Genomic DNA, 16,722 nt, shown 5'->3' on the forward strand with positions numbered 1-16,722 from the left:
TTAAAGCAGGAGTTGTCTTGCTTGTGTACGGTCATACAGGTGTTTGACACCCACCTGCAGAAACACTGGAAATAAATCAGCTTTTTCTCAGTATATCTCTGTGTTGTGGTCATTGTTCTATTCAGTCACAGTCAGGCTAGCAAAATGAAATATGTTACACGTTTTTGTTCAACTTGGGAGTCTTATGCTTCACACACATTACATCCAGTATTGTGCGTCTTGTGACAGACAGAGTTGGGTTGAGCAGAGACAGTGTAATACACTGCCCTTTACAGCAGAGGGCATCATAACATTAACCAAAAAAAAAAAAAACCTGGCATGAGTCTGCAGAGTAATTAACATCTGAATTATGAAAGAAGGAAATAATCAAATCGAATCTTGGCAATCGTGAGGTAACAAACAATTGTGTAATGTGAAATATTTATATTTATTTGTACATCATCCATTTTAATGTTGATCAGATACTTTCTCTTTAAACATACAGATGGTTGATGCTGATTGATCTTATGGGTTGACTCTTGAGTTGCAGGATTAGGTTCTACAAATAAAACCGACAAGAAAGAAGCAAACAGATTTCCAGTTTATGCGAGAGGTAATGAAAGGTCATTGGAAAAACAATTAAAAATAATGGTATATTCCTAAATCTGCTCATACTACAGAATGGAGAAGAAAAAATAATAAAGTGAGTGCAATATTTTCTAACCATGTGACAGTAGAACCAATCTAAAAAACTCAGCTTGACTGAGCTGAATTTCCTGGTACAGTAATTGTAGGGCATGAGTTGAAATGCAACTGAGGCATGCTTTGTGAAGGATGCCCCAGACATTAACTTAAACATCCTCACAATCATTAACCAGCTGTCGCTTTTTTGTTTTTCAGGACATAGTCCTGGAGATAAACTTAACCATTAAACTCGCCGCAATACTCACGTGCAGACCCCTGTGGAAAAATTTCAGAGTTTGACTTCCTGGAACAGACAATGGAAAATTCTGGAAAGGAAGGGGAAAAAAAGTGATAATAAATCAGACGTTCTCATGTAAAGAAGTTTGTGTCATATTGTATATTTAAGTTCTTTTATAAAGAAACAATGGTCAACCTTACAACTCTACAAGTCTTACAATCCTCATGTAAGATATTTTTAAATAAATTTAAGATATACTTCAGATAAATTTAAAGAAATATAGCAATATAAGATATATTTAAATAAATATAATAATATAAAAAATAGTAAAATAGTAATAATTAACTACATGGACATGGACATGGTCATAGAGATGTGCTCCATTGCTGGAAATATTTTATTACTATATACATACACACACACACACATTTATATATATATATATATATATATGTATATATATATATATATATATATATATACACACACACACACACACATATAAATATATATATATATATATATATATATATATATATATATTACTACAAAGTGTCTGTATTAAAGAATTTGTGAAATGTGGAGGTTATATATACTATGTACAATAAATAATCATGAGCTCTTTTACATATTGAATAAGAACTTAATGTCTGCATAACCCTATTCAGATGGAGGGCATCTGCTTTGTCAAGGTTAGGTTCTTCTCTTGATCTGTGTGAAACGCTGAAATGAGCAGATGGACTCTTTTAATAGTCTGTGTCCCTGTGTCTCTGACATTGCTGAGGACAGAAATGTGTCTCTGTGAATGGATATGTTGTTAAGTCGTGTCTGGTCCATTTTCTATTCTATATTAGCCCATGTAAGGCTAAAAAAAAGGGAGTTTCAGTTCAGTTTCAGTTTTATTAGTCATATGCAGGTTAACACAGGGTCTGCAGCACAATGAAATGTGTTGGACAAGAAAAACAGATCAGCTCAGCAGTTTCATAGGTCTCTGGAAATGTTTTTTTGACGAAAGTAGTTAAAATCAGTTCAGTTTTGGGTGAGTACAGTCATAAACAATGTGAGCCTCTCCTGCGTATCGTATTGTTAACAATCTAATCTCACATGCAGAGTAAAGTGCAGGCTATTGATAACTAACTGATAACAGATAACTCACGTGAGCAGAGGTACTGCTATCCATAGCAGGCTAATTATTTCATCTAACGAGGCTTTTTCTTTTATTAAATGTGAACTATCCACCTTATTCCTGAGCGACCGATGTGAAACAAGAGAGTACAAAAGTGACTTGGGAATTGGATTGGGTGTGTTACTGTGTGTGAATACATAGTGAGTTTCTGTGTACATGGATATTTGATTAAGAGTGTGCGTTTGTTTTTGTGTCTCTCTGCATGTGTGTGTGTGTGTGTGCGTGCGTGTGTGTTTGTGTGTGTGTGTGCGTGTGTGTGTGCGACCGCAGTCTTATTAATCAGGCTGTGCAGGCAGGTGAGTGTGAGCAGGGGAGAGGTGGAAGGATTGACCAGCTGTTGCTCAGTGGCAGGCCTACGGCTGGATGAACAGGGATAATTGCAGGTGCCAGCCTGTCTCCATCTCTTTAATGCAGACCTGTGACTTAATGGAAACTGGTACAGTGGCGAATCTTGAAATACACACACACACAGCCACAACTATCTGACATTTTCCAGAGAGCTCCAGTAGCAATGTCTGCATTTCACTGCTATGAAGGAGGCACTGAAACCACGCTTTAGCCCTCAGCACTTAGACATTGTATATTGTATGAATTATAAATACACTCTGTAACTAAGACCAGAGTAATGTAAATCAAGCTAGCGCTTAATTTAAATGGAGGTTCTAAGTTCTAATAAACAATTTTTTCCCCTTTCACCCTTCAATAGGTCGCATTTGTCTATTAAACTGTGTTATCTTCATAATTAAAAAGCTGAGACTTTTGACTGCAGGCTCTATCGGTGTTACCCATGAGATAAGATGAGTCATTTGCTATGAATAAAAAACAAAACACTTAACGTGGAACATTTTTGACAGGATTTTATTCTCTAAACTGCGTATTTAAACTAATTTTAGTTAAATAAAAACAGCCAGCCCATTACCGACATCACTGTACTACAGTTACCAATTCCTGACAGGTCTGTAAATGCAATCTGGCATAATATTTCACCCAAACTAGTCTATAAAAAAAGGATAACACCAACCCCCCCCCCCCCCCCCCCCCCCCCCCCACACACACACACACACCCACACACCCACACACATTCATCTGAATTCAAGTGAAATTTAATATCCGACAAAAGACAGACTGACCTCATTTAACTTTTTCATACCTTTACCCCTCTCCTTGCATGGCAGAGGCAAGTTTTCAGCATAAAACCTCCATACCAATTAGCTATGAAACATGTTGTGAAGAGAATGTTTTCAAATGTGTGGTGGATTTGTCTCTTTTATCTCAAACATGTCCATTGTTCTCTACAGCTCTCTCTTTCTGCTCTTATTAGATACACACAGACACAGTCATGTGGGACAAAAGAACAGTGACCCCCCCACCCTTCACCCCCACATAAACAGACAAAACCAATAGTCACCTGCAAACACACACACACACACACACACACACACACACACACACACACACACACACACACACACCACAGCTGTTGTCCAATATGCAAAAAGTCTGCTTTACATAAAAAATAATAGTGAAAAATTACATAAAGTGAACAAAGTGACTTAATAAATTACTATTTTTGTTTAACTATACATACATCTCTAGAGCTTTTGGTGGATGCAGAGGGTCAGCTCTCTCTCTCTCTCTCTCCTTGGGATGAGAAAAAGAGAATCTTTTTCTCACATTGCATCTGGGAAATCAATGACCCTGAGATGGGTCTGTGTGAAATGTGATATGAGCCCTGTCTCCAAGGAGCATGCCCGAATGGGACTGACAGCTGACTGACTGACAGAGGTTAACCGCCACACCACTGCAGCCTGTTTAAGAAGTGGAACACAGCTCTTCTACAGGCGTCAAGTCTTCACTCAACCATGCAGCGGAATTGAAAATTGAAATGGTTGTGAACAGGTCCGAAAAAAAAAAAAAACACTTTATGGTGTTCCCAGAACAAAACAGACCAAGGATCTCACTGCTTATCACACTGACCTACTCTTTACATTCAATCTATGGAAACAGATCAGTCAGCACAGAGTCTGTAATCGTGGGCTAATCCTGCTGACACAGTCTGTAAAAACTAACCTGAAAAAAAGAACAAACTGTAACAGTAACGTAAAAAGTGAATAATGAGTAACTGATTATACCAATGAATTTAGTTGCTAATGAATTTTGGCAATAAGATATTTAACAATGTCGATGGATGGTTAAGTTGACTTTAAAGAAAATTTGGATGCCATAAGGAAATGTCCTTGAGACTTTACAGACAAGAACTGTACTTAAGCAAATTATGAGGAACATGAGGCAGTCTCAGTGAATTTTTTGTCACTGATAGTCATTTTTGTTGTTTAGATAAGTAATCAAACAGGGAAATGATCCCTTTACCTCTTGCTTTACAGTAACTGCTCTGTAACATTAGGAGTGGGTCACACCCTCTGGAAGAAACATATAAAAGAAGGTGCTTGTGCAAACTTACGAGAGAATGAATGTAACGTGAGTACGAACTGAACCTATTCAGCTCAGAGCAGCCAAATTCACAGATCATCACAATGGCGTGTTACCCTACTGACTGTATTGAAAAACCTCTCTCAAAGCTCTTTGGGAAACTTGGACATTTGGTTGGGTCTCATCCTGTCTGGTTCCTCATCATTCCTCTGCTGGTTTCTATACCTTTAGGGGGGGGCTTCTACTTTCTCAAGGAACGTGAGGACAGTGACATTGAAAGGCAATTCACACCTGTCAATGGTGTCTCCAAGGAAGCAAGACAATTCGTCAAAGAAAATTTCCCATATAATGACTCAGTATTTTCAAGTCAAAGACTTCACAGTGAGGGAAATTATGCAGTAATGATAGTGGTAGCCAACAGTCAAACCAATATTCTCACAAAAGCCTCTTTTGAGGAAGTAATTCGGCTTAATAACAAAATTAATAGTATAGCTGTCAAAGTCAAAGAAAAACAACTAGACTTTCAAAATCTTTGCGCCAAGGTAAACGGAAACTGTGTTTCAAATGTCATCTTAGATATCATTGAAAACAACCCAGGAAGAATCGAAAAGACAAACTTAACCTTTCCTTTGCACACTTTGGGAAAAAAATCTGTTTTTCTTGGATCTGTGATTGGAGGGGTGGCTCAGTCACGAGGGATAGTCCAGCGTGCGGCAGCTGTCAGACTTTTTTACTTTCTAGACAACAGCTCAGATGTTGATCCATGGCTTCGGGAATTCCACAAAACAGTCTCCACCGAAACTATCAACAATGGACTCAAGGTATGTGATACACACAACAGTAAATGCAGTCCAAAAATGTAACTTTGATTACTTATTGTCATTCAAATAGAAATGAAAGCATCAAGTAATGCTGGTTTTAGAGGTGTTCATGCAGTTATTAAAAAGTAATACAGTCCCTCCATACAGGGTTAATGAAATTATAAATCTTATCATGATTTTACATTAAAACATTAAAATTGTTTGAAAATTAAAAAAAAAAAGAAGTGAGACTAACATGTTAATGTTATGTATGCAGTACTCTGCAGCCTGTTGATTGAATACTGATTAATGAGAGGTTTCTTTCATTTTTAGGTATCTCACTTCACGTCATTGTCAAGAGAGGAGGAGATTCAGAAACATACCACTGATGGGATTCCTTATTTCTCCATTACATATGTTCTTGTTATTTTATTCTCAGTCATATCTTGCATGAGGTAAGCAAATAGTAGTAGTAAAAAAAAAAAAGTAGCTTCACGCGATTAAAGCAGGTGGTACTTGAAACATTTATTTACATATGATGTGTTGCGTGTTCAATATATTTAACCTGTTTGTGTTAAATGGGTAATGAAGTGTGCACTGTTCTCTTTTTTTAGACTGGACAATGTGAGGAGTAAGGTGTGGGTGGCTTTCATTGGTGTACTATCTGCTGGTTTGGCTGTATTGTCCAGTTTTGGATTACTGCTTTACCTTGGTGTTCCCTTTGTCATAACTGTAGTCAACTCACCTTTCCTGATTCTTGGTAAGATTTACAACGAACTCAATCTCAAAAGTGTAAAAATCAACAACCAGTAAACAAAGAAACATTTATGCCTGAGATGTGGTGGGAAAATGTTTTTCTTTCCATTCAACATGAAGGAGGGAGTTGTCTCTTAGCAGAAATTATAATCTAAAAAAATGAATGATTTTGAGAAAAGCTGATTTTTCCCTATCTCTTTAGGAATTGGAGTTGATGACATGTTCATCATGATTTCTCACTGGCAAGAGACAAAGGTTAGAGATCCAGTTGAAAAAAGAATGGCAGATACATACAAAGAGGCTGCCATATCTATAACCATCACAACATTAACTGACGTCCTGGGATTCTGCATTGGACTCCTTAGTGAATTTCGAGCAGTGCAGGCCTTCTGCTTGTACTCCAGTGCTGCCATTATATTTTGTTACATTTATAACATAACCTTCTTTGGTGCATTTCTGGCACTGAATGGGAAAAGAGAAGCTAGCAACAGACACTGGTTGACCTGCCTGAAAGTCCCATCTCAGAGACCTGAGGAGAAGTCTAAAGGATACAGCTTGTGTTGTGTGGGAGGAGATTATGACAGAGAAACAGGTACTGAGGTAGAGTGGCCAATAAACCACTTTTTTAAGACATACTATGGTCCATTCCTAACAAAGCCATGGACCAAAGTATGTGTGGTTTTACTGTACGCTGGGTACTTGGCTGTAGGGATTTATGGATGCTATTACCTACAACAGGGCATTGAGATGAGAAATTTAGCAGCTGATGATTCCTATGTAATAGACTATTATGATGACGAGAGGAAATATTTCTCCAGTTATGGTCCAAATGTCATGGTTATAGTGACAGAAGAATTTCCATACTGGGATAAGAACAGAAGGTCTGAATTAGATGTTTGCATGGAGGGGTTAAATAACCTTAGTTTTGTCGATAAGGAACTTTTTACATCTTGGCTTGACTCTTATGTAACATATGCTAACACCACAACATTCAACCTAAATGATGAGGCCATATTCAAGGCAAACTTATCCTCCTTCTTTAAATTCTTCCCAGAGTTCAGGCTTGATGTCGACATCACTGAAGGCGAGATCCAGGCATCTCGTTTTTTCATCCAAACAGTAGACATTGCGAATGCCAGTATGGAGATGAAAATGTTTAATGAACTTAGAAACACAGCAGAAAGCTGCCAGGTTGCAAAATTAATGGTTTACCACCCAACCTTTATACTCTATGATCAGTATACCGTTATTGTGAGCAGTACCATTCAGAATGTTGCTGTCACCACAGCTGTAATGCTGCTGATCTCCCTCCTGTTGATTCCAAACCCTCTCTGCTCTCTCTGGGTGACATTCTCAATTGGCTCTGTTATTGTGGGTGTCACTGGTTTCATGTCCTTATGGGACGTTAAGTTAGACATTGTATCCATGATTATTCTCGTTGTGTGTATCGGCTTTACCGTGGACTTCTCTGCCCATATCTCTTATTCGTTTGTATCAAGCAAAAAATCAACCGCCAATGAGAAAGCTATTGATGCTCTCTTTTCTTTGGGTTATCCTATATTACAAGGAGCCTTGTCAACCATAATAGGTGTCGTGGTTTTAGCTTTCTCCAAAAACCACATCTATCGAACTTTCTTTAAAATCATGCTTTTTGTCATGCTTTTTGGACTGATACATGGTATTGTTTTTATTCCAATGTTTTTGACCTTTTTCTCATTCAAGACATCAAAAGACAAAGGGAAACCAAATAAACAAGAGTGTAGTTCTGTCATTGTACCCAATGCTTTCTCCAATGCTCTGAGTTATGAGGAACATATGGTAAGTTATAACAATAAAGCTTTTGTAGCAGAAGACTATAAACATAGCAGGCACATTGTCAGTACTCATCAGACCCATATATATGCAATAAAAAGCTGTAAACAATGTGTGGTCGGGATCAAAGATGCAGACTGTCCCTGAAAACTAAACAAAATAAGTACAACAGTGTCTCATTTGTAAAATTGTAAATAGTGTACATGATAATGTAATTATTGTTTACTTTGCAACGTTGTTTTATGTTTTTTTTTTCTTTCAAGGTTTGATACTAATATTCAACATAATCAAACTTCTTGAGTAACAGTTCCTAAATACCTTATTTCTTCTCTAGTATGTTTTGTTGAAAACAATGAGTTTGAAAACAATACACTTTGGGTGTGTTTACATAGCTGAAATAAAATATATGTTACCTGGAGCTGGTTCTTTAGCAATCTCACTGCTTTGTCTCTTTCTTATTTTTCCTTTGCTTTCTCCTTTGTTTATATGAAACATTCATTATTTAGTGAGTAGACATGACTTGTGAAATCCTAGGTCCTAGGACTCAAAACTATTGACCTTGCTTGACAGGATCTTGTGTGTATTTACTTATCCACTCCCCTTTCGGACATATTCTAGGTTGACTCTGATTCTGCACTTTGTAACTGCCTGCCTCTCTTTAAGGGAACAACCACAATTCATTTCAGGTCCTGTTATATGAGCTTTGGATAGCTATCTTTGCAAGACATAGTGTAAGAAGAATGTTTAGGAAAGATTACATTGTTAAAACGTTGTCCTAAGATTATGCACCCAAATGACAGAGTGTCAAAGGGATACAAAGAATTAATAAAACACTAAGTTCACCAATATATTTCATCTTTCTTTTCTGTCTTAAGTTTCATAATCCATAAATTATACAAAATCAGATTTGACTCTCTAAGGATTTGACAGATTTGATATTCTACAGTTTTATTTCACATAGGTAATAAACAATTTTTTTACAAAAAATTTTAGTATGTCAGGTAAACTCAGAAATAAATCAATCAATAAATAGTAAAGTCAAGAATCTAAATGAAAGGTGAATGGCTTGCAGTAAGTCATCCATATGAGTACATTTACCAGTCCAGAAAGTGAACAAGGTCAGCAAATACTGATAACCAATCCAAACACTGCATTTGCTCAGGTGAACAGTTAAGGGGATATCTTTACAGTCATACCATAAAGATAACGCGTCAACACTTGGTTTCCATAGAAATCATATCTTATTTTGGGACACAGCAACGAATAACGTAGACTTATTTTACGGAGGATTTTTTAGAAATATTGTCGTCGTCTAGCAACTCCTCACCCCGCTTGCTGGGAAGCTGCTTGCTGGAGCTCTGAGTCCTGGAGCAGTGCGCACCTGGTGATCTGGTTGTTTATCTGGGCCTGACACAGTCCCCCTGTGGCTTTCTCCGAATGCTCCGACACCCGTCACCTTCCGTCACGCCTGTCTTCCCTCACCTTCCTCTGAGGACCTGATGCCTCCAATTCACATTGCAAGAGAGAAGGAAAGAGCGAAAGAGAAGAAAGTTAATTCCTGGAGTCTCATAGCACGGCACCCGCAGCTACATGGAGCAGGTCACTCACCTCACATGTGAAGTTTATACCATAATGGAAGAGTCTTGCTGTCTGAGCTCTAAATGCATTTCACACTCCAATTCAGTCTGATAGGTTTTCATGATTATTTAATAGTGACAAATTATGAAACAGAAAGGTAAGGTCGTTGTGATGGAAAACAGCCACTCTAACAAATAGCAGGGAAAAGAAATGGATTGCCCTCTGATAAAATCTGTGGCAATATTTTCTGTTTTAGCAGCATGAAAAGTTATTAATGAAGCACTTAATGCATGTTAAATATTTACAGATCCATAAAAGTTTAAGAGGGGAATGCCTAGTGACCTACCTATGTGATACAGTTGAAGGTAATAAGTGCAAAACTGGTGAGTATTGCCCTAAGAACACCACATCTTATCGCTGTATTGAACTGGTTCACCGGGACTAATCCTAGACGAATATAATTATGAATATTGGTGAGTTTTTCATGTCTTACTCACTGGTGACTACAATAATATAACTGTGAGGTTCTGTTAAGTAGCTGAAGTAACATGGATTTGGATGTCAGTGCAGGTAACTGCCAAAATAAAGGAAAGACCTGAATAAACAGGGGGCGAAAAGCAAATCTAAGTCAGGTGGTTCCATGCAGGTACGATTCCTGAGCTAAGTAGCTAATCAGCTTTCAACTGTGTTTAGCGATATAAAAATGCTTGGTAAGCCCAGTCACTCATTAATTTGTCTTCTATGGCGTGAAGAAGAGATCTTACTGACTAGGGGCTGGTTGGTGGGACCACACATTTGACAGGGACCACAGTGACAGATAGCGCTCAACTTGTTAATGTTTCACAAAGAACAGTGATGAAGGTGATGCTGGCATGGAGGTTGGAGGGAAAGAAATGATCAGCTGTACTTGAGAGCGCAGATTCCATGAAGAGCACAGGCAGTGGTCCACTGGGCAGTGGAAAAAGTCACATGGTCAGATGAGTCATCACTCATCCTGTTGTCTACAAATGAACAGAATAGAAATCTACAGGTTCTTGCAAAGATCAAGCAACTCTGTTATGACATGGGATGCATTTTCTGGGCATGATTTAGGCTAACCCAACCCCTCCAGGTCAACCATAATAAATAACAAGATAATCTGAATGATAACCTAATGAAACATTTATATCCTGATGGTAGTCGCCTCCCCCAAGATGCCAACACCACCATCGACTGGCATGGGTCGTTGCTAAGCAGTTTGATGAGTATGAAAATTATATAAGCTATATGTTACAGCCATCTCTGTCATCAAATCTCAACACATATGATCCCTTATGAAAGATTCTGAGGTAGGTTCATGAAACAGCAATTGTCACCACCATCAGTAAAACACCAAATGATTTACTTCCTTGTGAAAGAATGGGGTCTAATCCCACTGGTACAGCTCAAAGCAGTCATAAAATCTATGCAATGCATTAAAACTGCTCTGGCAGCTTGTGGTACCCCAACAACCTATTAAAACATTTACTGTTGGTGTTTCCTTTATTTTGGTAGCTACCCACTCACCAAGCATGAGCAATAGTATTAAAAGCTACTCTACCGCATGCTTTGGTTTCTTCTGTGTAGTTCTTGGTACACAGCAAATAGATGTATTGATCTTAACAGATTTCTAACATGAATGACTCACTCTCGCTGATTTCCCACTGTTCGTCTTGTTGATGACACTGCACAGAATGTTCTTACGCATATTTGTCACCGTTTTCTTCCAGCTATGGCATGACAAACTCCATATTAATCGAATATTTACCTCAAGCTAAAAGGGTCAAACGATTTATATTGAGCACTCATATGAAAGCAGCTCCTCTCCAAGATAAATGAAGTCCGTACGAAGATTTAAATAATTTTAACTGCGCTACACGATCTCTTTTCCTATAGTTTCATATTATGATGCGATAGTTTTTGTGACGCGGACCGAGTTTTAAAAGTGATTTAGGATATGAAAAATATTTTCCAGTCACTTGAGTCATTGGGGCACAATCTGAGGGAAAATGAAATCGTTTGGTCTTATTATAACATTGTTTACAGATCTGTGCCAGTGCTTTCAGCGGTCGTAAGGCGATGACTCATTGCACCATGATTCACAACTTTATAAGGGCTTTCGAATAGGGCTGCACCATGTTTCCAATTTTACTGCAGCGTTTCGTTCGCACTCTGGTAACAGTAAACATGAAAGGCCTGTGTGGCACAGATTGATATTCGACAGTGGTTTATTCCTAATGCCGACTGAGACTTGTCTAAACCCATCAGTTTAAAATGCGCAAGACGTAATCACCTGAAAATAACTGGAAGCATCTCTGGGTCCATATGTCCACCAAACATCTCTTAATTCTGTGATCCTTTTTCTGCTTTTGTGATCGAATACATGCAATACATATCCCAGCTTTTAATCCGAAAACGTAAAAAATTAATGAAGAGCGGGGAACTGTATGTCATTATGAAACTACAGAGTCTAATATATGCTCATTAGCTATAACGTTTCAACATGATAAAATATCGCTTCACTCTATTTACATATATATTCACACGCATCATCGCGTTTCTCTGCATCGCTTATGTTCTCTTAGAGGTGTGTTTCTTGTTACTTGTACAGTGGAGTTATTTCTATACAAAAACTAGCATGCTGGAAGTAATTCAAAATCAGACTGTGTAGAGTATCAAATATCAATTATTTTCCGAGCTGAATTCAAATGTTGTTCTGTAGTATTTTTGCGTTCGTGTGCGTGTTTGGTTTTCCAAGGTACTGATTTCAGCACTGGACAGCTCCTTCGCCGCTCCACCTAACACTCGCCCGGTGAAATGATTGACAGAAGAAACAACCATACGCGAATCAAGGGCACTTTAGGAACCCTATAAGATAATGAAAGAGACGGGATTTAAGAACAAATGGTTTCCAGTCGTTCTTACGCTTTAACTCGAATACTGCTTGTTGTGGACGGAAGAGGGCGGAGTGTGTTTGTCACCCAAGTGTGAAGCACTGACGCCGTGCATCCAAAAATTGGATTTTTTCTTCCTCAGTTACGTCTGTTGTAGCCAAGCATCGCAGTCTAAGGAGCACGTCAGGCAACCCACACATCTGCCTTGGGTTTTACAGGGATTGCCTCTTGGAGACGCAGTCAGTGCTGTTAAATAACATCGACAGGCGGATACACACAAACAAACCAAATGTAACAGCCTTCTGAGAGAAAAGCACAGGATTTCACCCGTGGGATTTGAGACTATCGATGTCTTATGCTGAAGATCCAGGTGGGAGGAACGTGTGAATATCTACAGGTGAAAAGATGGTTTGCTGATTGCTAAAGTGCTGTTTTGCTTTCATGTCTGTTTGATTTTGGTGAGCTCAAACTCTGAACAAAATATATGTGAAAGAATTACGGATATGGCCATAATCCGTCTATCGTTACTCTTGCAAGTAGGATTTGTTATAGGTTCAAATTATAGATATGTGGAATGGTCGGAACACAAAAGGGACATCGACATTAGGCAGCCCATCTACAGCACTCAAAACAACAAACAGTCACATCTCCGGAAGCCTCATTCTTTGAGAACCTCGACAGATCGCCCGATCTTAGTCGGGAACATTGAGGAGCAGCTACCGAGGGTCGTCACAGCGTTTCTTCACACAGGGAATTCCTCAACCTTAAAACATGCCAACTGCTCTCGGAGATATGAGCTCAGCGTTTTGCGGGGCAGGGTGCACGCAACCACGCATCTTTCCATGCACAGCGTGCTAGACACGCTAATGCATGCAACAAACTTCCTCAACATGTTACAAACCAACAGGTCAAGAGAACGGAGTCTGCGACAAGACATTGAGTGGTACCACGCGCTCGTCAGGAGCATATTGGAGGGGGACGCAAAGATCCACCGAGCAGTCGTTACATTCAGCACAGAATCCTCTGTCGCCGGGCCGCACGTCTTCCTGCAAGCTACACGGGCTGGAGAAGAGATAGTTCTACAGGATTTGTCCAGCACGGCCCATCATATATTGAGAAATAAGACAGTGGAGACAGAATGGTACCATGATTTAAAAAGTAAGAAGAAGCTCAACTTGGAGAAGCGAGTGCTCAGCCAAGATATCACATCCCATGACGCCTTTCTACGAAATGGCGAGAGTTATGTTACAGATAAAACTCACATTAAGTGGTCAGAGCCCTATCTGGAATGTGAGAACGGAAATTTCATCCCGCGGTGGCTCTTGACCCTATCTGCTGGGTTCTATGGCCACAAAACCAGCTCGGACCCTGACTTCAGGTAAGGGAAGCTTGGTTTAACACTTTAAAACGTCAGCATGAAATCCACAGTATTGTATGTATGGCGTGCACACACTTCTTGCATTTCGTTGTAATTATTTTAAATGAGCGGAAACATAAGGTCCAGGAACAGTTACCATGCGTGATAGTTTTTTTTAGTCTTTTTTTTTTTTAAATTGTTTGTCTTTTAATTGTTGTGTATAAATTAGTCAAGATTTTGACTTTAATTAAGATGTGTCTGAAAACTCCGTGCTTCTTTCAATGTCAGAACCTCAACGGATGTTGGTTGTTAGAGTGACGCTCGACCACAGCGTCACGTAGAGCAGGTGTAGGGGATGCTTCTAAAAATAATTTCCATGTTATTCCGTTGCATTGCAAGACACCCTGCGGCCCTCACTAATTATTTCTTCTATTCATGCTCACTTTGTCCATCTTTAAACCAAGCTAAGATTACTCCAGCTTGTTTTGAGGAACAAAGACACTCTGGTACTGATATCGGACCGTTTGTTTATTTGAGCAATGCCTTATGGATTAGTCTTTTGGAAGTTGAAAATAAATGTCTGCATGCGTGTTGTGAGTTATTATGAGTCTAGTGGACAAATATGAACAACAGCTATAATCAAAAAGCTTATCCTTAAATCGTTCAGATACAGTTTATAGACTCTCGATTGTTTTATCTTTCTTTCACTTCGTGGTGCAGCAGTTGATTGGTTTTACATGTCTGTGTTTAAGAGCATAATGCATGGACAGATACACAGAGAACCTTTCAGTTGCAAACATGTGTTGTAATACCAGATCCACGTGGATCAGGCTCAGAAACTATTTTCAAAAGCCAATTTCTGTTGTCTGACATTCACCAAAAGACATTCTATTCGATTTTCATACTTGCTCAGACAGAATGGAAGAAATGAACATGGATAGAATGACTTTTCACTCAGTTTGTCTTCCACTGGGAGTGCCCCTTAACACAAGTGCTAAGAATGGAACAATGGCTGTGCTTCCTCCATCCTCACTAATTAATCCCTCGGGTATCTGGAGCACTCTGCTGTACATCTCAACTTTGAGAATAACTGTTTTTCTGCATGAATCATCATCTTTAGAAAAAACCTACAGTGTAAATCCACATTCATGTTTGAATGCAATGATTATGTAACACAGGCATAATAAACGCAATAGTACATTGCATCCTTATTTTAATGATGTGGCCCTCATCTGTCTCACTAAACAGCCAGATGTTATTTTTAGCGTACCAAGTTAAAGATCTCTTACAGGGCTTATCTGATAAAACTGGTTCACTGTTTATGCAAATTCTTATAATTTAAATGTATTGTTGGTGGACCTCAAACACTTTCACCAAAGGAAAGCATTGACTAAATCCTGATTCATTTTGTAGTGTAACATGACACATTACCATTGCAGTACCTGAAGATTTTTCATTAGGTTTAGTGTTATGACCCTTTTGGCTTGTGGTGAGATATTACAATATGTTTTCAGGACCTGATTTTAAGCTATCCAGCACAGTTTCTGTTCTTTCTCCCTTTGCCTTCCACATATATTTTTAAAGGAAGGGAAAATGTTTGCTAATGCACTGCCTCAAGCGCTGACTCTCGGGTTCCCTTCCAGATAAACTCACAGTCAATACAGTAATGAATAAATAATGAAAGATGTACAACAGCAACCTGAGGCCATCTTAATTTCAATACAGCCTCAATACATTTTTTACATTAATCCAGTATCTATGACTTTGACTTTTACGTTTCAGGAAGCTTCTTTTTGGGAGATAACATGTCATAGCATGTATGTGGCTATGGGCTTTGAATTGAATTGTTACAGTCTTAGTGTATTCTGCTTATGTTTTGTATATCCAGGAAATAGTTATGTTACATCATATTAAATGATACTTAAATAGCATCCATGGATAAATCACCAATGAATATATGAGAGAAAATAGTGAGAGAATATATATTAGAGAAAACAGAGACTTATGCTTACATTTTTACCTTATGCTTTTAATGAGCTTTCTGATATGATTTAGTGAAATAACTCTTTGCTCTGCTGTTTTTTTCTAGATGTACCTCTCAATTGCACAGTGCACCTCAGTGCAAATGATTCATCCGAGTAAGGTGAATGAGGCTTAGTTGTAATATTGAGAGAGAAAGAAAGAAATGGTAAAAATAGCTGTGCTAGGCCTCCTGGGGAAAAAAAAGAAATAGTAGTGTCTCATTCTCCCCTCCTGCTTAAAAAGCCAAACCTGTCTGCTTGGTCTGGGTGAGAACACCTCTCATAATGGAACTAGTATAATGCTTTGGTTTGGTGGCACTGTGTTGATGTTTTCTTCACAAGCTGTGTGGATACCTGACAAGTGAATGCCATGTGTTTGATGCCATCTGACAATGCGTGCTAACGGTATGTCTTATCTGAAGGCAGCTCACTTTTTAGATGAAAATAAAGATCAGAACTTGTAACTGGTTGGTTAAGGTTTGGGTATGGACTTGACAATCCACATGCTTTGTTCATCTGTTTATTTACAGCACTGATAACTAGCCAGGTGTAAGCCTCCATAAATTGCATAAATTGCTTGCCAGGGAATCACCTGAACATGCAAAGGTTTGATGTTGTGTGTGTGTGTGTGTGTCTACATTTTAGCTGTCTAGACTGTGAATAAGAGTCGTTTGAGAACAGAGGTTTTCCCCTTCAGACCAGGCCTCTGGAGAGAACAGGGCCCTCTCTTGTCTATTACACAGACAGGTGGAGGTTCTCTGCTCCACACCAGCCCTCTACTAAAGCCCATGGGAAAGGTGGACTGGAGTGATGGGGCAATTAAGACACATCTCACAATCTTAAAGGGACCTAGTGCTGATCTTGTCTGAATAAAGTCAGATAAACTGAGACACACACTCATCCCTCATTACTGTGGAGAAGACAGAGGCTGCTAATACCCCATGGTTTACCCCCCCCCCCACTAGATTC

At 38.8% G+C, this 16,722-nt stretch overlaps 2 protein-coding genes across 2 annotated transcripts in view; both read left to right on the forward strand.

Annotated features, from left to right (window-relative positions):
- Positions 1-4,621: 4,621 nt before the first annotated feature.
- On the forward strand, positions 4,622-9,273 carry LOC115806715 (patched domain-containing protein 3-like). The gene is made up of 5 exons (XM_030767581.1): positions 4,622-5,338; positions 5,651-5,772; positions 5,932-6,077; positions 6,276-7,891; positions 9,202-9,273. Exons 1-5 carry the CDS (start codon positions 4,622-4,624, stop codon positions 9,271-9,273), a joined length of 2,673 nt encoding a protein of 890 aa, XP_030623441.1.
- A 3,605-nt stretch (positions 9,274-12,878) lies between these two features.
- The window catches only part of gpr158a (G protein-coupled receptor 158a), a 44,676-nt gene continuing 40,832 nt past the window's right edge, over positions 12,879-16,722 (forward strand). Inside the window, exon 1 of the mRNA XM_030768368.1 lies at positions 12,879-13,753. Within this exon, the coding sequence (XP_030624228.1) occupies positions 12,879-13,753 (875 nt within the window). The remainder of the gene's footprint in view (positions 13,754-16,722) is intronic.

Source organism: Chanos chanos, chromosome 3 (genome assembly GCF_902362185.1).
Source record: "Chanos chanos chromosome 3, fChaCha1.1, whole genome shotgun sequence".
NCBI lineage: Eukaryota > Metazoa > Chordata > Actinopteri > Gonorynchiformes > Chanidae > Chanos > Chanos chanos.

Coding starts and splice junctions, on each gene's coding strand:
- LOC115806715 (XM_030767581.1), top strand. CDS start 4,622: ATGGCGTGTTACCCTACTGACTGTATTGAAAAACCTCTCTCAAAGCTC. Junction 5,339..5,650: donor CTATCAACAATGGACTCAAG/GTATGTGATACA, acceptor TTTCATTTTTAG/GTATCTCACTTCACGTCATT. Junction 7,892..9,201: donor TGAGTTATGAGGAACATATG/GTAAGTTATAAC, acceptor GTCGTCGTCTAG/CAACTCCTCACCCCGCTTGC.